This window comes from Castor canadensis, chromosome 7, assembly GCF_047511655.1.
Source record: "Castor canadensis chromosome 7, mCasCan1.hap1v2, whole genome shotgun sequence".
Lineage (NCBI taxonomy): Eukaryota > Metazoa > Chordata > Mammalia > Rodentia > Castoridae > Castor > Castor canadensis.
The window spans coordinates 145,066,497-145,090,216 of NC_133392.1; the positions used below are offsets into that span (position 1 = coordinate 145,066,497).

Genomic DNA, 23,720 nt, shown 5'->3' on the forward strand with positions numbered 1-23,720 from the left:
CTGATTAAGAAAAACTAACTTTATTTTTATTAGTTTTAAAAACAAAATTTGTTACAAGTAATCACAAAGCTTCCCCTCAAATTACATTCTGCTTTTGTCACCTGGACAGGACAAGGAATGCTGAGAGGTCCTCAAAACACAGAAGCACTAAAGCTAGCAATGAGCGGCTATCGCTGAGAGCCCACTAACATGTGAGCCCTTGTGCACCGTCACTGACCAGTTTCCTGAAGTACGGGTGAGAATTCACTACAGCTTACAGTAGCAGAAAGGGAACATGCCCCAGAACAGAGTACAGGACCACAAATGTGCAGATAAAGTAATTATTCAATTCCTGGGCTCAGTTAGGACAAAGAGAAATCACAGAGAAAGCTTTCTCGTATTGGAAAAGTGTGAACATTATGGAAGTGACTTCAATCCAAGTCCCATGGGGCTGAACAACAGTGGAGGAATATGGCACAATAACAGGGTTAGTCCCTTAATCTCTCCTCAGCCCCTGATCTAAGTTAGGCGACTGGGGACTAAATAGGAAACAATACAGGAAAACATATACCTGCGTAGAGATACGAGTTTCCATAGAGCTCAAATGAACACGCAGTCAAGGCCAAGTCAGGCCAAGTCAAGGCCGGGCAGAAGTTCCACAAGTTCAGGGACATGATAGTTTCAAGAGGAAACAGAGGTTTCCAAGCCAGACCACGTGTCTGAGTTAGTAACAAAAGGTCTTTCAACTCTGACTTAGCCCAAGGTGAGTTTTATTTTTTGTTCTTTTTTTTTTGGTGGTGTTGGGGATTAAACTGAGAGCCTCCTCTCTCTTGAGAGGCAAAAGCTCTAACACTTGAGTGCTGGGGTGTGGCCCAAGCCCAAGTGGAAGAGCACCTGCCTGACAAGCTAGGGGCCCAAAAAGAAAAGCTGTGTCATTTGAGTTGTGCCCCAGTCCCTGTGGCTGGAATCCACTTCGACCAAGAACATTTTTATACTCCTCCTGGGCAGTGAACTGAGCAGTGGCTGCTGCTTTCCTCCACCTTGGCTCCTGCACACTTGGTAACCATAACAACCCCCTCCAAATCACTCACATTTCCCCAGATTCAGGCTTGAAGGAAGCAATGGTCTCTGATGAGGATGTTCTGTTTAACCTACGACCCACAGGGAGTTTAAAAACAAATGGGTGTTTGTCAATGGTTGGCCAGGGTTCACACAATTTATTTTTTTAATTGCTTTTTTTCTAAAGAAGTAAGTCTTTGTAACATGGTCTTCCCTAGCTAGAAGTAACTACTTTCCCAATTTTTTTTTTTTTTTTTTGCATTCAGGGTCTACACCTTGAGCCACTTCACCAGACCTTTTTTGTAAGGGTTTTTTGAGATAGGGTCTCTTGGAAAATTTGCTGAGCTGGCTTCAAATTGTGATCCTCCTGTTCTCTTCCTCCTCAGTAGCTAGGATTATAGGCCACCGGCGCCCAGCATTCTGTTTCTTTATATTGTCATACTAATTAAAAGTAATTTGTTTCCTTTTTGTTTGTTTGTTGAGATGGTCTCTCTATGTAGCCCAGGCTGGCCTCAAAAGCCCCATCTTTCTGCCTCAGCCTCCCAAGTGCTGGGATTACAGGTGTGAAACACCATGACTGCCTGATTCATTTCCTTTAAGACAGCAAGATGTAAATGCAAACATGCAAAAAAGGAGCACACAGAAAGGAAGAAGGAAAGATGGACCAAGTTCACCTGTCTACAGGTAAGAGGCTCAAGAGAAGAGAAATCTAGCAGACAGTGTACTTGACACACCAATCAAAGAATTTAGTACATTTTCCACTGCTTAATTATTTTTGAGATTTTCCTTCTAAAAATAAATCCATGCCTTATAAAATAATCTATATAAAAATATAAAGGATCAGTCAGTCTTCAATCTTGACTAGAACTCAATTTTACAAGCACTGAGGAGAGTCATTTCACCACAAATTTTTATTTCTAAGTCATATAAGACCTCATTTATTAGGGTCACATATTAAGTATGACTATTTGTATTTTAATTTCATTAATATGAAAATATAGAAAAGCCCACATAAGATTCTAACATAATTGCTGGCAACTAAGATAACATTATTTGAGCACAGTTCAATGGTGACAGAAACACAAAACATGGAACATCAAATTGATTAGCTAAAATTACTAAGTCATTGCCTCCATTAGGTAAATGTCTTAAAAATCAGGGAAAAAGGATTCCTCCCCTCTTATGCCCTGGCCCTTTTCTGCCTGCTTATGATAGGGATTAGTATTCACTGCCTCTTTAAGAGGCCAATGGAAGAAAAAGTAGGAAAATAGGGAATGTCGAGTTCTAGTCCCTGGGCCTCCCTGCTCTGAGCTCCTAAGCAAGTCCAGCAGCCTCAGCTTCGAATCTGTGTAAAAGAAGCAGTAGACAAGGCAATCTCCAGGCACCTTCCACTCTGCAGCTGAGCATCTAAGACCACCAAGTCTTTTTCCCTTTATAACCTAACATTTTTAAAAGGTGGAATTAATGGGAATGGCAAACAAAAAAGACTTTATTTAAAGGATGGAATTACCACACCCAACCGCCATCTCTGCAATGCCAACACCCCATAAATGGCTACAGTGTCTATTTCAGCCTTCATGTTGAGCCACAAAGTCTCTTGTAGCTTTGATATGGCTCTCCATTACTGATGGGTTTGGGTGTAATATTTGGAGGAGAAGGGTGTGAAAAGACGAGGGTCCTTTCCACCTGGCTCTCAGCCTTGTAGGGCACCCACATCTTCCCAGCCACTCACTAGGATGCCTTCAGAATGGCCTTTGGTTTCAGCAGTGGGCCTGTGGAAAGATTCTAGACCATGAGAGCCTACGCTCCACTCCACGGTTCTGCCTACTGCCTCTTCCCAATACGAGGCACTGTTGTCCTTCCCTGCAGCAGTCTTCACAGTTCAGTTTCCATGGAGAGGTGCTGTTTCTACTCTACTACCAGAGTTAATTCTAAGAAATAAGCCAACCCCAAAGACCAAAAATGCAAATGTAACAACTTTAAAAAGATAGAGGAGACTCATTTCTTGTAAAATAGTTACACAAACTGGACAAAAATAGCCAAAAAAAGAACAGAAACCTTGAGATCCTGGTTGATTTCATTCTATTAAAAAGTTATGGGCATTTGGTAGTTTTTCTTCTAGGATTCACCACATGGAAATAGTATAGTAGAAAGAAAATATTAATGTCTGCCATTCAGCAGTCTGAAGAACTCTCTCCATATGTATGTATGTATGTATGTATATACCACACACATACATATATACACCCACACACATCCATCTACACAATTTTGGTTTAAAATTTATTCAGTATCTCAATTTTTTTTTGGTACTGGGGTTTGAGCTCAGAGCTAGGCAGGCGCTGCCTCTTGAGCCACTCTTTTTTTTAATGGGTAGTTTGTACTACCTGTCTAAAAAAGTGCTTTACATGTCCTTTAACTGGCAGGAGGAGAATGAAAGCCATGGCAAATAATAAAACACTTAGAAAATTATACTGAATAAATATTTACATAATAGGAAACTCAAAACTTTCCCAACTGTTGAAAACATACATAACCTGGCAGATTAGGTCTATCCTGTAACCAAAATGAGACAAAATACTGAGTTTGGAATCAAAGTTGAGGTGGGTGCCGTGTGACACAGAGTCCAATCACTCAGGAGGTCCTCTGAGCTTAGAGCTTGGAGACCAACCTGGGCAACACAGTAAGATTCCATCTCAGAAAAAAAAAAAAAAAAAGAATTGAAAAATAAATTTTTCAAGTGGCTGTCAGTTAAACTGACAGATGTTGATTTGAAGTCAATAAATAGTTGTTTATGGAATTATCACTTTCAACCAAATTTACACTGAGGCCTAGCAGTATTAAGTACATATAAGCAGAAGAGTATATATCTCGGGGTGTTTGAGAACACGGAAAATGGAGAAAACATTTGTGTGTGTTTGTGTTTGTGTGTGTGTCTGTGCAATATAAAGTCCTTAGAAATAAATTCCATCATAATTAAAACTAAACCACAGTAACATGTTGCCAAAAATACATTATTCCATGGCTTGAATTTCTGCATTCTTTCTTTGTAGTGGCAGCCACTTTGGTTATTAGTTCTAACTCATATGTACCCACTTCACGTATGTATGGGAAGGTCTGGACACCTGCCACACAAAGCAAACAGCACAGGGAGAGAACAGCCAGCAGCCACCTGCCCCAAAGCACAGCTTGCCCAGTTATGGGACATTCTCACAGGGAGACCACAAAGTCTCAACAGACCACAAGGCATTCATGATACTGCTTCTACCTGAAGATGGATAAATAACAGCCTTGAAGGTAGTGAGAGACATCTGCTTTCAGGGAAAATGCTGATTGTAAGCCAAGGGAAAAACTTTCATCAAAAAGCAAAGCTTGACCTTTCCTCAATCCCTTATTCACAGAAAAACGGTGTGGATGACTTTTCTGTCTAAGCAGGCTGAAAATGTTGAAATGGAAAAATTCTAAATGGTCTTCAGAAAATCTTATCATTACCTTTTGTAATTTAAGACTATGACAGACACATAAATGTATGGAGAGCATAGAAAATCTTAAGAGCTAGTGATGGATAAAAACTGGGGAGTGAAGGCAGCTCGGCACCCTGCAAGCAAGACTGTGATCACCCAGGGCCACCTATGGCAGCCACAGACCATCATTAGTATAGCTTCTTGGCAGGAAGTCCCACTTCCAAAGCAGCCATTACTTCTGGCAGGCTGGGGCCTTACATTACCCGCCCCCACCCTCCAAGTCAGAGCAACAGGGATGAGAACAGCACACACTGTCAGTGCCATTTAGTTCTGATAACCAGAGTGGATCTGGCATTGCATCCCCAAGACTAATGAAAAAACACTTGAGGAAAATGACTTCCATAGATCATCCTGTATTTCAGGTTTCTTTTGTGCACAAATGTCACATATACTGAATAACAATGAGACTCTGATCATTCTACTAGAAGCTATCTTGCCAGTACAAAACCACCCCATATCAGATTATTAAAACTGTATGACTATTTTTAAATCCATAAAAATGGTAGTACACTGGGTGACTGCTATATGAAATCAGGAGAACTAACATTGCTGGGGGTTTGGGAAGCCATTTTCCTAATTTTCTACTGTTTAAAAATGGTCGAGTTACCGCACCTCAGGCTAATCCTTTCACTTAAAGTGCCATTAGGAACAGCACTGAAAACTTCAACAGGTGGACTCACCTGCTACTCCATCCCACCACTGGCGGCCTGGTGGAGGCACCAGCTGGGCTGAAGTGTAAGTGCCCTGTGGGCAGCAGGTAGCAGCAAGAGGAACGTGGCCCAACGTAGCCAGAGGCAGCTGCTCCCCAGCCACCTCACAGGGCGCAGTCGAAGGTCTGCGGCTCGCTCAGTGCTGCGGTGGGAGGGTCAGGGCGCCGAGTCTGGGTGATTTTCTGTTTGGGGTTTCTTGTTTCTTCTTCCTCTTCAGTTTCGCTTTCACAGACATGAACCACCACGCTGGGTGTAGACTCGGTTCCAGCATGCAGTTCGTATTTCTCCCCTGTGGAGGCAAACGAGATGGAGCAAAGGCTGGCACCCAGCAGGAAGAGCTGTCTTCTCTCTGGAACTGCTTGGTCTACCTAATACTTTATGGCTGACTACCTAACAAAGCCTCCCCATCCTATGATAAGAGTACTCAGTCTGGCTCTTCAGCACTTAAGGCTCTTATAAAATGTTGTCCTTTCAGTCCTTAATCTTGCACTTAAATGGGAATACTAATTGCTGTTCTATGGTTAGCAGGAACGGAACTGCTTTATTTCCTAATGGTTTCCACTTTCCCCTTGGAAGAAACTGGTAAGGCTCCACACAGCACTGGGAATCTCTTTATTCTAGGACCTCAGATAGGTGAAATACCACTCTAATGGCTAACATTAAGCCATTCTCAAATGCCTCCATGTCCCCTCTAAGACACAACACTGCTTGGTGGCCTAGTCTCAACCAGCATGGCATCAGTGTCTCATTATTCTAAACAGATGAGAGAGGCAAAGAAAGGAAAGAGGAGGAAAGTAAGAAATGAAAAAGCAATAAAAAGACAGCGGAAGGGTGATACAATACCGTTACTAACTCCTTGAAACACATTCAAAGTAGTTGTCATCTGTCTGGACTTGATGGGGTTGGGAGAGAAAGCAACTGAAATTCACTGACTGCTCATGGTAACTTCTGGTAGAATCCACAACAGTAAGAATGATAGTTACACTTGAGCATCATACGCATATCATTTAAACCTTATAACCACAATGAGCAGTCAATATTAGGATTATCTTTATAGAGAAAAAAAACTGAGGCTCAGCAACTGGCTGGGATCACAGAGCTGGAAAATGCACGGCTAGAATCTGAGCCCAGGCCCCTGTGACTGTGCCCACCACCTGATCATGGCTAGATCACTGCTAGAACACACGCTGCTCAATATGGTCTTCAACAAAAAGGTTTCAGGACAAAACCAGGAAAAGCAGGAGGTGTTACCTGTAGGAGGTGTTACCTGGCCCCAGTTTGGAAACGGCGCAGAGTAAGTCATAGTTGATCACAGGCATGGCGTCTTCACTCTGCTTCCACCCCACAGGCGGGGACGCGGGTGGTGAGATGAGAAACTGTTTGGCAGGCTGTGGCGGCAGAAGGTAGGATTTGTCCCGGGCCTCTCCAGATGTCTGCACCTGTGGAGAAGATGGCACAGACACTGTGTACACTGGGCTCTTTGTCTTCATCCCATCCTTGTGACTGTTACTGGTTTTTGGTATTATTGAAGAGAATTTATAGTTTCTCTTCAGCAGTCTATGGTTGGGTCCATTTGGTTCCCTGACCAGGTCCACATGTATCCAGTGCTCAGTAAATATGGGTTGAACAAAAGAATAAATGCATGAACAGGTGAATAAAGAGACACATGGTAGAAGTCACTTGCCAGAGTGTGTATCTCAAGTGGCCCCTAAAGGTCCGTGGGCAGAGGCTTGCTCCCAAGGGTGGTGCTGTGGGGAGATGTTGGGAGTCTTTAGTCATTGGGGGCACACCCTTTCTCTTCCTCTCTCTGTTGTTTCCCAGCCATGAGGCGAACCACTTCGCTCCACACATGCTCCTACTGTGATGTGCTGTCTTCACCACAGGCCCAAAAGCAACGGGCCAACCAACCATGGACTGAAACCTCCAAAACCATGAGCCAAAATAAGCTGCCCTCTTTACAAGCTGGTTTATTCTAGGTCTGTGTTACAGTGGTTGAAAGCTAACATGCTACCCAATTCCAACCTTAGAGGAATAGGAATAATAAAGCCTGATTTTCAACTGCATCTCAAGAGACTACTAGGAAAATTATCTAGACATCAAGAATGCAAGACAACAAACCTATCTTGTTTTTAGTTTGAAAACTAGAAAAATACTTTTAAAAAGGAAAATAAAACAGTATACTTCATTCATGAGAAGACCTAATGCATTCATTTTGTCAATTCTTTTGAGAAAAAAATTGGTTTGTCAAAGAGCCACAGCCCTTCAGGGACCTGTGCGGGATGAGCCTGAGACAGCTTCTCTGTGGTTCTGTGCCCTCCTGGCTGCCCCTCACTCAGATCAGCAATTTTTTCCTGAGGGCTCCTCATGCAGAGGAGATGCAGAGGAAAAACTTGATTCTCTAATTTAGGGCAGGAGGGCTTAACCTCCCAGAGCCCAGGCTGGACAAAACTGCCAGAAAAGTGACCTCTTTTAATGATGCATCTCAGCAAAACATGTCAGGAGGATAAAGATACTCGATAGACAACTAAAACTATATCTGTAACACAGAAGAACAGAACTTAACAGTATTTGCTGACTGGCTTGTTCACTCCCCAAATGCCTGACACGATGAAGAGAAGGGAGCTGAGAGGACAGTGGGAGGGGAGAGGAGGAGAGGGGAGTACCTGTGCAAAGTACAGCCGCAGCTTCTTCCCGTTGAAGTCTGTCTCGTGCAGCTCTATTCGAGCTCTTGCTGCTGCCTCGGGTTTGCTGAAATTTATTCTGACTCTTCTAAAGCTTTTAAATAATTGGAATGTCACCTGCTCGTCATAGAGGGTGAAAAGTGCTTCAAATCTCTTCTACACATTGAAGAGCAGCAGGACAGAGGGAACGGAGAGAAAAGAAAAAGGATGTTTACACTTAACCGAAGGCAATTTAAATCATGAACTGTAAGTAACAGAGTAAGATTCATTAGGAGCAAACTTCTCACAGGTATACAAGATTAGGTATCTTGTGATTTGCCAGCTAAAATTGCATTTATCTTAAATCTAACTTTGTTAAATATTACAGAGATTCAAAGGATCTGAGATAAAAATATGAAACAAGCATATGTCCAATTACAACACAAGAACATTTTGAGGTCACTAATGCACCAGGATTACTTTACCTCCATCACATTCCATTCCCCCAGCAAAATAACTGCTTTTGGAATTTGGTGCTTAAATCATTTCCTTGCTTTTTTTTCATAGCTGTGCAACATTTTTTGTATCCTTAAAAATGTAATCACATTATATGCATTCTTCTGTTGTTTTATTCTTAGAATTTGTTCCTAAGATTCTTTCTTATTGCTATGTGCATCTGTCAAGTTATTCTTTTTCACTGCTACATAGTATTCTGTTGTAGAGCCATACTACAGTTTATCTGTCCTAAGGCTGTTATAATTTAGACTGCCTTGAGTTTTACTCCTACCGTGCCACTGCAGGTACTTTTGTACAGAGTTCTCGGTACCCATATGCACAAGCTTCTCTGGCGTACACACTCACATGTGGAACATCTTGGGCCTTAAAACTGGCACGTTTAACTTTAATAGATGATGAAAATAGTTTCCCCATGTGTTTGTTCCAGTTTATCCTCTAAGAGAAAACACGTTGTGGTTGCTTTGTATCTTTGCCTACACTTGACATATTTGACTCCTAAACTTTTGTCCATGGGAGTTAGGACTAGGAAATGAACTATTTTCATAATTCACATTTTCCTGAATAATAATGAGATCAAGCCTCTTTTCATGTGTATCAGTCACTTGGGGTTCCTCTCTCTCTCTCTGTCTTTTGTTTGAGGTAATTTGGATAGAACCCAGGGCTCCAGTATGCTGGGCAAACACTCTACCACTGAGCTACTTTTCTAGCCGTTTTGGAAACAAAAAATTTTTTTTGGTGGGACTGGGGTTTGAACTCAGGGTTTCCTGTTTGCAAAGGAGGCCCTCCACTACTTGAGTCACACTTCCAGTCCATCCCTTTTTAATTGTACTTTGAGACAGGATCTCACTAAGTTGCCCAGGCTGGCCTGGAACTTATGATTCTCATGCTTTCGCCTCCAGAGTGCTGGAATTACAGGTGTGAAGTACATGCCTGGTGGGGATTCCTCTTAAGGTAATATACTTATTCGTGTATTTTGACTACCTTTCCTGATTTTCTTTTTTATTTGTGCTGGGGATCAAAGGCAGGGCCTTGGAGATGCTGGGCAAGAAGTCCACCTCTGAGCTACCTCTGATCCCAGCCCTGGGCCATCTGCTTTAAGCTGAGTTACAGGACTTTTATAGAGATACTAATTCTTGTCAATTATATGTGCTGCACATATTTTCTCCTGATTTTTTTCAATGTGGTTTTTTCTAAAAGTGGAAATTTAAAATTTGAACATTACTGAATTTATTCATCTTTTATTTGTTCTACAGTCTTTCTTTTCTTTTTTTTTTTTTTGTTACTTCAGTTTGAACTCAAGGTCTTATGCTTGCTAAGCATGCACTCTACCACTGAGCAACGGCCCCTCAACTTTTCTTTTGGGCTTGTTGTATTGTAAGAAATTCTTCCACACCCTGAGGTCACAGTGTTGTTCTTCTGGAGTTCCTTCTCAAAGTTTTATGGTTTTTACCCTAACCATGTTGGTCTTTACTCAACAGGCAGCATGTTTACACCTGAGACACCCTCCTCCCTGCTGGCAACCACTATCTTTTTTTCCCGTCACTATAAACTAGACAGCATTTTCTATAATTTTATATAATTGGAATCATAGTATGTACTCTTTTTGGGGGGTGAGGGCAATCTGGCTTCTTCACTAAGCATAATTATCTTGAGATGCATGCAAGTTACTGTGGCTCCTTTTTGTTGTTCCTCCTCAAGCAAGCAGAGCTCCACTTTAGGGGTGCTTATCTTTTTGCCTGTCCATGAACGTTTTCAGCTACTGCAAACAAAGCTGCTACAAACATCTGGGTGTAAGGCTTCGCATACATATATGATTTTTACTTCTTTTATAGTTAAGAGCTAAAATGGAATTGCCAAATACGACAGGTGCGTAATTTATTTTTCAGAAGCTTTCAAACCTCAATACTGAGGTTTGAAATCAGGGCTTCACACTTTAGGCAGGTACTCTACCACTTCGCCAATCTGCCAGTCCCCCAAACTATTTTCTGAAGTACTTGTACCATTTTACAGTTCTACCAAGTGTATGAGATTCTCAATTGGTCCACTTCCTCATTAGAAGTTGGTGTGATCAGTACTTAAAAATTTAGCTACTCTATTGGGAGTATAGTTACCATCTCACTAGAGTTTTAATTTGTATTCCCCTAATAACTATTGATATTGAGCCTGTGTGTGTGTCTCCATAGTGCTGGAGATGGAACCCAGGGCTGTGTACATGCTAGGCAAGTTCTGTACTACGAAGCTACTGCCCCAGCCCTTGGCTTTTTGAGACAGGGCCCTGCTGTGTAGCTCAGGCTGGTCTGGAACTCATGATCCTCTTGTCTGCACACCTCCAGTGCTGGGACTATAGGCCTGTCTGCACCAGCACACCTGGTGCATAAGCATATTTCAAGAAGCATATTTACCCTCTCAGATCAAGTGGCTGGTCAAGCCTTTCCCATTTGTCATGGGGGCGGTCTTCTTTTAGGTAGCAGTATTTCTTTATGGATCTTAAGGTACAACAAGCTCTTTGCCACATACAGGTTTTACACGTATTTTCTCCCAACCTGTTGCTTCCCTTTTTCATTTTGGAACAGTGTCTTTTAAAAAGAAAAAAAATTTTAATTGTGAAGAAGTCCAATTTGTTGACTGTGTTTTATACTTGGTGCTTTTTGGGTCATATTTAAGACATCTCTGCCATATCCAAAAAACAAAAAAGCCAGGCTCTGGTGGTTCACATCTGTAATCCTAGCTACTTGGGAGGCTGAGATGGGGGAGATCTTGGTTCAAGGCCAGTTCAGGCAAAGAGTTTAAAAAAAAAACCCTCTCCAAATAACCAGAGCAAAATGGACTGGAGGTGTGATTCACACGAAGTCCTGAGTTCAAACCCCAGTACCCCTCCCCACCCAAAAAAGGCATTTTGCCTGTGATGTATCCACATCACAGGGAAAATATTTAAGTTATGATAAATTTCAATTATATAAAGGAAGCCAAGGATCATTAACTACTGCACAAATTCTTTCGCATTCTTTAGGCCTTACCTCAAACAATCCTTTGGATAGGCCCTCCCTCATGGCTCTAGTTGAAAATTGCTGCCCATGTATGAGGCCCTGGGTTCAATCCCCAGAAAAGAAAATGCCCACCCATCGAGTCCTGTCTCTTTCTTTACTAGTTTCTTTCTTTTAGTTCTTGTTATTCACTGTTTGCCTAAGTGTCTTTCTCTCCCCACACTCTGTCAGAGCAGACACTTCAACCTGTTCACCACTGTCTCCCTAGAATTCATAATGGTGGCTGGCACAATGCCCCATCAATACTTACTAAGGCCAGGAATGGTTGTTCATACCTGTAATCCCAGTACTTAGGAGGCAGAGGCCAGCCCAGCCTACATAATGAGGCCCAGTCTCAAAACCCAAAACAAGTCAGGTACTAGTGGCTCAAGCCTATAAACCTAGCAACTTGGGAAGCTAGTATCAGGAGGATCGAGGTTCAAAGGCAGCCCAGGCAAATATTTCATGAGACTCCCCACCTCCAAAATAACCAGCACAAAATGGACTGGATGTGTGGCTCAAATGGTAGAGACCCTGCTTTGTAAGCATGAAGCCCCAAGTTTAAACCCAGCCCAGCCAAAAAAAAAGACAAACAAGAAAACCTTATTAAATACATGAATTGAGACAGAATCTGAAATCTGTGAAGCAGTTATCTCTAAGAATACAACAACCAGCCTTATTATAGTAAGGCTGCTGATCATTTGGATGGTTAACTAAATGGTCTAAAAAACATTCAAACTGTTGCTTTAGAGTCACAGTGTTCACGAAGGAAGTTGAGGACAACTGAAGAAAGCCTTTCCATGTCAATATCTCTTAAGATATGCTAAAAAATTCCTAAATGTCACATATATTGGTATAGTCTGAAAATCCAGTACTGGTCCATGACTGTGCTACCAGCCTACAGCAAGGATCAGTATAGAAACAAGTTTATCTTGCTGTGACATTTTGGTCCATTTTACAAAAGCATCATCAATCTGTGGTAGTGTGGAGGAAAATCATGGTCTTCCAGGAGTGCTGAGTTCAAGAAGTACTCTATACTTTATTGAAAATGAATTAAAAAGTAGTAAGAATATAATCACTGGGCCAGCCTGGCAAAAATGTTATATCCTGAAAATGGAAAGTACTGGTTATGCAATGGGAAGTCTTGCACATGCCGGTAGGAGTACTGATGGGTCCAGCAGCTTTAGGGCTTTTTTTGCTAGCTGGACAGGCAGTCTGCCACGTGGGCCAGCCACTCCAACAGCTTTAGACGGTTTTTCAGTGTCCATTCACAGTGAAGTGCAATCTTAGGGGCCAGCTCCATGTCTGGGGAGTCTCTCACCTAGGACAGGAAAGGCAGTCTGCTACCTTCTGGGTGTGTCATCAGTTGGGTGTGTGCAGTCTTTGAGGAGCCAGCTGAGAGCATGCTGGGCACTGAAGGCTTGAGTGTCATAAAGGGACGTACTCTCTGGCTGTCCTATGGGATGTTAATTCCCTCTCACTTGCCAGGGTGTGTGTGTGCCAATATGACTAAGTGATGTTACAGAGTTGACAGAGCAAAGAGCAAGGCTGAGATCTAGATGCTGCTGCTCAGGCCAGCTGGGGTCAGTCACAGCCAGTTGCTATAGCAAGAGTTAGAGTGAAAAAATGGGCCAGGAGGATGCAAAATGGGGCAAAAGAAGTGTCAAAATACACACACATTTATATAAATAAATAAATAAATAATATGCTACCAAGAACACTAAACACAAGAGCAGTATGCGGGTGGTTCTTTTTATCATTTAAAAAATTGTGGTCAAATATATGAAACACAAACTATAGCATTGTAGCCGTGTTACGTGCATGCGTCAATGGCATTAAGTTTACCCTCTTGTGTGAGTGTTCGCACAATCTCTAGAGCCTTCCACCACCCACTCCACTACCTGTGAAACTCAACTCCCCACTCACCCCTTCTATTTGTCTTTATGAATGTGATGCTAGGTTCCTCACACAAAGTGTAACCATCCAGCATTTATTTTCTTCTTTCTAGCTTATTCCACACAGCATCCCATCTCCAAGGTTAGCCATGTTGTATCACATATCTTTCATGTCATATCCAAGAAATCACTGTCAAATCCAAAGTCAGGAATCTTTCCCCTGAAGTTTTCTTCTAAGAACTTCATAGTGTTAGCGACAATGTTTAGGTCTTTGATCTAATTTGAGTTCACTTTTTATATAAAGCACAGGTTCTTCATTCTTTTGCATGTGGATATCCAATTTTCCTGCTACCATAGGTTGAAAAGACGGTCCTTTCCCCACGGGATGATCTGCTGAACATTACCTGACCACATGTGTAAAGGTTCATTTCTGGGACTCTCTTCTGTTCACAGATCTATGTTTGTCTTTATGCCATCATGATACAGTTTTGATTACTGGAGCTTTGAAGGAAGTTTGAAACGAGAAAGTGAGTCCTCCAACTTCGTTCTTTGTATTTGAGACTGTTCCAGCTATCTGAGATCCTTCAAGCTGCCATCTAAATTTTAGAATGGGTTTTTTTCTATTTCTGCAAACATCACTGGGATTTTGATAGGACTGAATTGAATCTGTAGGCTGCTTTGGGTACACTGACATCTTCCCATGTAGTTGGCCTCTGAATTCCAAGGTGCTACATTTGCAGAACCACCAACCATGGCTCAAAAATGTAGTTAGGCTTATGTGATAGTTGTATATGGACAAGCTTTTTTTCTTTTCATTATTCCTTAGACAATAAGGTATATGAATTATTTGCACAGCACTTACATTAGGCATTACAGGCAATCTAGAGATGGTTTAAAGTACACAGGAGGCTGCGTGTGGGTTCTGTGCAAACATTATCCTATTTTATCTAAGGGATTTGAGCACCTGCAGATGTGGAATCCATGGGGGGCCTAGAACCAATTCTTTACAGACACCAGGGAATTAAATTTTCCAACCAAAGGACATAAAGCATCTTTCTGTTATTTATTTCTTCTTTGATTCCTTTCAGCAATGTTTTGCAGCTTCCAGTGTACAAATGAAAAATGAGTTCTAAAGTGAGCTGTGGCTCTAAGCCACTGAAAAAAACAGAGGCTTGACTAGGATTTCTTCTGGGTTCTCCAGTATTTAATCTAGCCTAAGATAACTAAGTCTTATACATTCTTGGTCATAACAGGACAACTGATTCAATTAAACATTTGCTGAAATTTAAAGATTTGTGCCCCCGCCCCCCACCGTACGTACAATTTAAGAAACACTGATGAAAATGTAGAGCCCAAATACAATCTCAGTTGATTTACCTTACATGATAATGGCACCTGTGTCACTTGGTCTACTATTCAGAAGGATGTAAGAGTATGTTCCGACAATGAGACGGCTATAAGGACAAAACCGTATGGGTGGGGACGTAGCTCAGTGGTACAGTGCTTGTCTAGTACACAGCACTGCAAAAAATAAAATAAGATAAACTGAGCGCTGGTGGCTCAAACTGTAATCCTAGCTACTCAGGAGGGAGAGATCAGAAGGATTGAGGTTCAAAGTCAGCCTCATGCAAATAGTTCTCTAGACCCTATCTTGAAAAACACCTAACACAAAAAAGGGCTGGTGGAGTGGTTCAAGTGGTAAAGCACCTGCCTAGCAAGTGTGAGGCCCTGAGTGCAAACCCAAGTACCACCAAGAAAAAATAAAAATAAACAGATAAAAATCTCTGAAGGCCAGAGAAAAGTTCTTTTGAAAATAAAAGTGTTTAACTGCAATTGGGATATTTCTGCCTGAAATCCACTGGAAGCATTTGGTCGTGTGGCCTGCAGAACCAGGTGATCCTAAGAGAAATAAAGCAAAAGAAGACACTGATAGAAGAAAAATGTACAGGAAACATGCGTTTTTGCCATGTTTTGTATCCAACTTACAATCTACACATACTTATTTTACTATTTCAAATATTATTGTTGAGGTGGTTAAGTAACTGTGACTGAGAATTACACACAACACAAAGTCCACTGGATTGTTGCTACAAGGTCTTCTGCTGAGATGATTTCCTGCATAAATCTGGATTAGATACAACTCCCCCGCAATGGTTTTCAAAACGAAAACCAAAGAACTGAATTCAAGTTAAGGATTTCCTAGGCTATGGTTGAAAAGAAAAAAATTGACATAAGTTTATGACAGTGAGGTTTCTTGAAAGAATTCTTATGAATGTGATTTTAAAATAAACTGGGTCCAGGACCCTGTCAGATATCCAAATCATTGGATTCTGATGTCCCTCACAGAAAACAGCACAATTTTTCCCTAATATTTCCAATCAGCAATTAGTTGAACCCGAGGATGCTAAAACTACTGTGTGGTTTCTTACGATAACAAATAAACAAGAGTAAACCTAATTATCTCACATGAAAATTTAAAGCTCTTAAAAAGAATGAGAAAACTAGGAAGGATGATTTCAAAACCTCTGGAGTCTGATGAGTGACCATGGCACCTTGAGGTCTTCCCTTAAAATTTCTAAATTGTGACTGAACTTGGGAAAGGAAACAGCATTTGTAAATGAAAACAGGCCCAAAAGGTAAAAAATCTGTGACTGGGACCCCTGCCCTTGCTCCAGGAAAGGGTCCCTCATCTCTAAGCAGGTTTGCTCACTGGTTCTCCGCTTCCATGACAGTTTTTGTTCTATCTGAAGCACCAAGAGAGTCGGTGTCAGAAACATTCCGACTTGCAGTTACTTTGTCTACTCTTATTTCTGTTCCTTGTTTAATGTTCATTAGGACCAAATCTCAAAGCATGGCTGACAAGTTTTCAGTAGGAATGGAGCACCATTCATTTGGGAAAATAATCTTCAGATTGCTACAACTTCTAGAAGTGTGGCTTGGAGCATGTCTTCTCCCACTAGGTAGGGGAAGATGGTGGTAGGCATGGCCCATCTCCTATACACTTGGAGTGACCTTTGGCTATGTGGCTGGCCTTGCTATTTTACTCTAGATACTGGAATAGAAAGCAATTCCCAATAAGAACAATTAAGAGGAACAAAGGGAGAAGATGGTCTTTGTGCAGATTCCACAAGATGTGCAGAAATGTGTATAGTCAAAGCCAAGCAGTTCCATTTACAGTACTGGGGTTTTTTGTTTTGTTTTTTCAGGTACTGGGGATTGAACCCAGAGCTTCAGGCAGACCAAGCAAGTACTCTACTACCTGAGTCACCTAAAGTCTGCACTTCAAGACTAAGTTTCTTACTTAGTTTCTGAGACAGGTTCTTGCTACCTTTGTCTAGGCTGGCCTTAAAATCATGAGCCTCCTGCCTCTGCCTCAAGTAGCTGGGGATTACAGGCATGCACCACTGCCCTTGGCTACAGCACTTTTTTTTAAAGTGTAGTTTTAACATGAAGTAATTGTAGGCTTTAAACTATGAACCCTGACAGATTGTACCTTCTAGAGGAAATAAAGTATTTATAAGAGAAACAAAATTGTGGACAAAGACTAGTTTTTAAATACTTCCTATCTGACAGATTGCTACTCTTCTAAAATACAGGGACCCATAAAGCCTGTTTGCTCAAGCATAAACACTTTCCCCATGTTAGAAATGTAGAGAAAAAGGCAGGACAGTGCCTACCTTCTGTTCCTGGACCTCAAACACTGCTTCATGGACGCTGCAAGCGAAAAGTGAGGTAGGCAGATCACTTAAATCCATCATCTCTTCCAAATCATCTTCATTTTCACCAAATACCATCTCTTCTTCCTCTTCTTGATCACTGCTACAGAGGTCTGACTGGCTGTCATTCCAAGATTTCATTGTGTCCCTAAAAGCACGTCTTCTGTTTTTAAAGTTCAGGACGTCTACAGACACCTGGTGTTAAAAAAGAAAACCACCAGAGATAAAACTCTGAAGACCATATAATGTTGCAATCAGTCAGTTTCTCAAGAGAGCAATTCATCAAGTGAAGGCATGCTATCCAAGAAACACTAACTGGCATTTAGAACCACTCACTTCAGTCCTCCTAAATGAATTCTGTATTGACAAATTGATTTGCTTAGCACTTTTTGTTTTTTGGTGGTACTGGGGTTTGACGGTACTGGGGCTTGAATTTAGGGCTTTGCACTTAGTAGGTAAACACTGTACAACACTCCCAGCCCTTTTTGCTTTAGTTATTTTTCATGTAGAGTCTTCACCTTTTTGTGTGGGGATGGCTTCAGACTGTGATCCTCTTTTCTATCATCCAAGGGCTCCCACGTAGCTGGGTGTGGGCCTGTGACACCACACCCAGTTTATTGGTTGAGATCGGGTCTCACTAACTTTTTGCTCAGGCTGGCCTCAAACCTTGATCCTCCTGATCTCTGCTTTCCAAGTGGCTGGGATTACAGATGAGAGTCACTGTGCTCAGCTTTGCTTACCATATTTTATGAATCAATGATATAGTAAGAAAAAAACCAAAGAGCTTGTGAGTGAATTTGGGAAAAAGAGGATAATATAAAATGGGATCATATCAATATGTACACTAGTTTACAAGCAGCAGGAGAGAAAATGTGAACCAGAACGGCCTTCACAGATTTGTTTTGGTTCTAGGTGGAAAACACTGGAAGTGATTCAGCAGAATCAAACCCACACAGATCTGTCACCATCTGCACCCTGAGATGCAGTGTGTGGTGCACTGGCTTTGCCTTTGGTACCCAGTTGGTTTCTTTTGAATCTGCTCTCAAAGAATGAAATCACTCAGAACTAAAAGTTTTCTATGAAGCCAATCTTTGTGAATACATATTAGAAGTATTTACAGCAGGCAAAACATAACACAGAAGACAACCCGAAAGATTTCCTTTTTGTGAACCTTTAAACATCACTATCTCTAAGTCAGAGGACTGGAGCCAGCAGTGTCCTTTTGCTGAACAGAATCTGTCTTTGTGGACTGGCGAGGTGCATGTTTGGCTCCTTCAGGAACCACACACCACACCCATGACTCAGAGGCCCTTGGGCAGGGAATTGAAGAAAAACCTACCAGCCACAGGAACATTAAGTGATTGTAATTATTACTATCTAATGCTACCTATTTGCGATTTTTCTCTTTTATTTCAAACAACACAAATAGAGTGCTTGTATAGAGTATCACTACAGAATGGTAACTACAGGATAAAAACAGTAGGTTTTCCTTTCCATTATTTTACTTTCTCAATCAAGACTAATTGTAAAGCCAGCTAGCACAGGCCTGTAATCCCAGTACTTGGGAGGCTGAGGCAAGAGGATCTTGAGTTCAAGGTCAGCCTGGGCTACACAGTGAGTTCTAGGTACAGCCTCAGCTACAAAGCAAGACTGCCTCAAGAAAAAAAAAAAGACTAATTCTAAAAACTCAAATGCCACTTATTTCTATCAGCATTCTCTGAGTGCTACTGCTAGGTACTCAGGAATAAGGTTCCCCCACTCCTGGAGCTCCCACCTAAGCAAGCATTTCCCCTCCCAACAGTGCCGGCCAGTACCTGCCCCTGCTCAAGGACCTGGGTCTGCCCCTGCCCTCCTTCCTCTTCCTCCACAGACATGAGCACTCTATTTCCCCACATCAGCATCTCACGTTGGCCCTGGCCCATCTGCATCTCCTTTGCTTTTCCTCCTCAATTCCTGGACTTCCTGGAAAGAATAACACACTTGTTCACCTCCTCAACTCCAGCTACTTCCATGTTCTGTTCAGTTGGGCTTCTGCCACCACCTCTTGGCTTCACCTGCCCTCCTTACAGATGGCAACGGTTTGCTCATGGGTGGAACCTAATCTCAGGTCTCAGCCTGTCTGCTGCACCTGCCTGGCTGCCTACTCCATCCACCCTCAGGCCTCACTGTGCCCCAGGCTCCCTGGCTCTTCTTCTTCACCAGCTCCTTTTCATAACTGAGTCTCTCTGAGGTTTCAGCCCCCTTCTGTTCCTCATCTTCCTTTCCCTTGGATGGTTTGATCCACATTGGAGCCTTTAATGTCTCAGTTCTCAGCTGAATTTCCTGCTTCCTTGTGGCCCCCACTCATGTGCCGATATTGTCTCTCATTTCACTGATCCTTCCTAAGCCACAGGGATGATCCCAAAGCACGGGGAAGCAGCAGCAGAATCCTGGGCTCCTGGGTCTTGAGAACTATTTGTCCAGGGCTGGCTTTGAACCTCGAACCTCGAACCTCAATCCTCCTGATCTTTGCCTCCTGAGTAGCTAGCATTACAGGCGTGAGCCCCCAGCGCGTGGTGAGACCCATAATGTTTTCATTCCCCCATTTAAAAGCAAGGAAAATACAGTGCCCAGGTTTGGAGGTTGGTGAATTGGGAGCTCTGAATGCAATATGTTAAATTTGAGAAAGTCAGCTCTGTGTGTGTGTGTGTGTGTATGTGAGAGAGAGAGAGAGAGAGAGAGAGAGAACCAAACCTAGAGCCTTGTGCATACTCTACCACTAATCTATACCCCCCCAAGCCCCTACCAATTTTTATAAGCTTTTTTTTTGTCTGTTTCCAGCTCCCTCCTCCAACACTAAAAAAGAAGAAGAAAAAAACAGAGCACAGGAAACATGCTCCTGACTTAAAAACATTCTTAGAACGCTGCACCTTCATTTCCTGTTTTCTGTCCTTTTCTTCTGATATAATTTCAAACAGAAGTTATAAGAACAGTAAAAGAAACCCTCAATATCTTTATCCAGAGTTATCAATTTTCCCATTTGCTTTATTAATCTCTCTATATTTTTATTCATATACTTTGAACCCTTGAAAAGACGTGTATATATATATATAACCTTTTATTACCAAATTACGTACTTGTGTAATGTATTACACAACCCACAGTATCAAAACCAGGAAACTTAACAATATAATCCTATTATCCAATTCACAGTCTATATTCAAATTTTGTCAATCATCCCAACAATGTCCTCAACAGGGATTTTTCTTTTTAAGTTTTTAAGATTACTATTCAGTTATCTGCATTTTGTCCCAAGGTATTTCACTCATGTTTAGATTATAGCATTGCTACATTTTCTTCACTTACGAATTTCTATCTACTGTACTTACAAAGGACGGGTTGCTAAAATACACAGATCTGCACACAAGTTTGAGCAGGGTTTAAGTATACCCCAGAGAGATTCAGGCTCCATAGGCAGACTTGCCAGACTTGAACTCTGGCTCCTAGTACTCTACATTAGGGAAATTACTTTGCCACTCCCTTCCTGTTTCCTTAACTATAAAATGGAGATAATGATAATCCTTGCCCAATAAGGAGAAGAAGTAAACGAGAGAACATTCTGAAGAACATTCTCTGAAGAGAATTCTGAAGAATGTGTTGCACACACTCAGTGCTTAATAATTAATTATTTGCACATAAGCATAATCTATGACTATGTGTCACTGGGTTGAAGGTACCCAATAGTACCAGAACCACTAGTGGAACTGATATTCAAACCATAAAATGAAATAGAAAATCTCTTAACGATTGAATTCTGAGCATCTAAGAGGTAACAAATCATTTCAAGACAACTATACAGCAGCTGACTTATCAAGCTGACTTATCTGAGCGACCACTGGAGATGGCTCTGGTATGAAGACATTTAAAGACTTGAAAACAGAGAGCTAGCTAGGAAAAGGCCATGGTGCCTTTTTATAAGCCATATATGGTATCAGAGTCATTATTGGGCAGATGTTGGCTTTAAAAAGCCAGAAGGGTGTTTTGGATATAGCTTAAGTCAATATTGTCAACAATTTCATAATTTTCTGACATCATAAATGCAGTCAAATTTGAAAAGAGAGAAATATGCAAGAAGACCATATAAAGTAACTCAGCTATTACTTAAAAGGTAACCTCGACGGCCAGGCTGGGTAGCTTACATCTATAATCCTAGCTACTCAGGAGGCAGAGAGATCAGGAGGACAGAGGTTTGAGGTCAGCCTAGGCAAACAGTTAATGAGCCCCCATCTCAAGCAACAAGCTGGGCATGGTGGTACACACCTGTCATCCCAGCTATGCAGGTGCAGTTAGTAAGAGGATCATGGTTCCAGGCAGTTCAAGAAATAAAGTAACTAAAATATAAAAAAAAAACTTAAAATATCTTAAAAATAATTAAAGCAAAGAAGGGCTGGGAGTGTGGCTCAAGTAGTAGAATGCCCTTCAAGGCCTTGAGTTTGAACTCCAGTGCTGCCAAAAAAAAAAAAAAAAAAAGGTATCCTCAGTTTTGCCACAGCAAAGAAAAAAATTCCAGAAGTCTTTTGGGTCTATGGTTGTTACTGGAGCTCTGCTAACTTCACCTGCTGTATTACAAAACTACTCTCCCTCAGTCTACCAACCCGGGGAATGGAGGCTGCTCCAGCAGAGAGGGTGGAAGTCACATGCTCTAGATCTGAAAGCTCAGGTCCGTGCTAACCAGGATTCAGCATCGCCTCCAGCACACCTGTGGCTGAGGCTGGCTCTCTGACAAACTGTGCCTTCATGGAAACATCAACTGTATGGAAAAACTCCGAGTGCGACATCTGCTCTGTTGCGTACAACAGTCCTGTGGAGGAAATAATCAACTACATTTTCAGGTTTGGAAATGGAAAGGCAAATTCTTTCTCCTCTGGGGGACACTGAAAAACATAAATATGCATAAAATATAGATTTCACATCAAATATTTTAAATATTAAAAAATATGCCTCCCAACTTGGGGAACGTTTTTATGCTTTATTGAGACGCACTTTTAAAATTTTCTGATAGGTTCAAATTGCTACAAATGATACTGGAAGCAACTGTGTACTTCGTTTGAATTTATAATTTTGATGATATTTTTAAAAGACCACTCAAGACTGACAAGGTAAGGGTTCTGAATGTCCGTCCTGCAGGCTCTACGTTCTGTTTTCTTCTCATTTACCACTTGTAGGTAGAATTTTACTCTTTTTTCAGTAGTTGTGTTAAAACAGCAGCAACAACTTGGTGCTACATAAAGTAAAAGATAAAATTCAGGCTTTTGAATTTTGTGTGTTTTCATGATCTAGGACCAGTTTTTATTGATAATCTAGAATTGGTTCAGTTGTAATCACTTCAGTTCCTGTTCCACTAGGAATAGTGGCATTTATTAGCATTAGAGAGAAAGGAATCACCACAATAAGTGGTCAGAACACATGAATATAAAAGGTTTTACGGGATGACTGAAGCAGAGCTATAGAAACTAGTACTATTTGTTTTGCTGTGTATTAATCATGTCCCCTCAATCTAACCTCTCCATAACAGGGCAAGTGGAGCCCGGTCTGGCCATCTTCTGAACAGTCTGGGGTCTAAGTAACACAAGGTACTGAAGGTTAGGGATGCCACTACGACACAGGCTGCAGCTTCATGGATTTCCAAGTTAGAAGATTTTTCACGACACATTGCTTTTTCTTTTTACCAACAACTCCTGTAACATCATACAAAGTTGGTTCTCATTTGTTACCCTCAAATTCCCAAAGCTATCCAAATGTTAATTTCGATAGTAGGAAAAACCCTGTTTTCTCTAAAAGCAATGAAACCTCTTTCCTAGGAAACCTGTTGCCAATGAAGTAGTAAGTAAAGCAGAAGACAGGCTAAAATGACTCTTGGTTTTTAAGTTTTTCACAGTCTTCCTGCATCCAACATCCATTTCGAGCCTACCAATGTGAAACCCCTACCAAAAATGAATTTGCATAATGCATAAACATCTAGACCCTGGGTCTTAATACTACTTTTTTTTGTTTAATATACTGAACCAGGGCTAAGGGCACAGTCTTAAGATATTTCAAGTCCTATGCAATCACAGGAACCGATAAAACGGTTGTTTATCTTGCCAAACAGTACATGAGACTTCTATGCAATGCAGAGTTCTGTGAAAAGTGCAAACAGATGTGGTGTGCGAGGTGCCTGCCAACAAGGGGAAGCGACTATTTTTGGCTTTGAGCACGACACTAAAACCTCACTTGAAATAATCCTCGTTTGCAGTTTAAACGCGGACGCAGACTGCTCCCTGCGCTAATCTCTCAAGGAGACGATGCGATTTTGCACGGAAGCAGCAAGAGAGAGAAACACGCAAGGAGAAACCGCGCCGCCGAGCGCTCGGGCCGCGCGGGGAGCGGACGGCGGGTTCAGAGGAGCGCAGGTGATGCGGGCCCGGTGGGGGAGGGGCGGGGAGCGGGAGAGGGGCTTCCCCTCCCCGCCTTCAGGGGCGGGTCGGGCCTGTCAGTTTGCCAAAAAAGTCAAACAGGCGGTGCAGAAATTGCCGGGTGGAGGGTTGTTTTCCAGGGTGCCACCCCAAAGGCTGCTAGAGGAGACTCTAGGGCGAGGGGGCTGGACCGGGAGGCGACAT

The 23,720-nt window shown here is 41.9% G+C and overlaps 1 protein-coding gene and 1 long non-coding RNA gene across 4 annotated transcripts in view; one reads left to right on the forward strand and one right to left on the reverse strand.

The window, feature by feature from the left end:
• Rcan3 (RCAN family member 3) overlaps positions 1–23,720 on the reverse strand; it is a 24,125-nt gene continuing 405 nt past the window's right edge. Inside the window, exons 2-6 of one of the 2 annotated variants that reach the window (XR_012450051.1) lie at positions 17,044–17,277; positions 7,936–8,109; positions 6,540–6,711; positions 5,243–5,561; positions 1–1,130 (exon numbers count right to left, since the gene is read on the reverse strand). Coding sequence is in view for 1 of the 2 variants with exons in the window: in XM_020155858.2 (XP_020011447.2) it covers positions 5,377–5,561; positions 6,540–6,711; positions 7,936–8,109; positions 17,044–17,223 (711 nt within the window). In the remaining variant the exon portion in view is untranslated. Of the gene's footprint in view, positions 5,562–6,539; positions 6,712–7,935; positions 8,110–17,043; positions 17,278–23,720 lie in introns of both variants that reach the window. The other variant, XM_020155858.2, reaches the window with a different exon arrangement.
• Positions 23,323–23,720, forward strand: part of LOC141425009 (uncharacterized) — a 20,532-nt gene continuing 20,134 nt past the window's right edge. For both annotated transcript variants that reach the window (XR_012450055.1, XR_012450054.1), the window contains exon 1: positions 23,323–23,513. This is a non-coding gene — a long non-coding RNA (uncharacterized lncRNA). The remainder of the gene's footprint in view (positions 23,514–23,720) is intronic.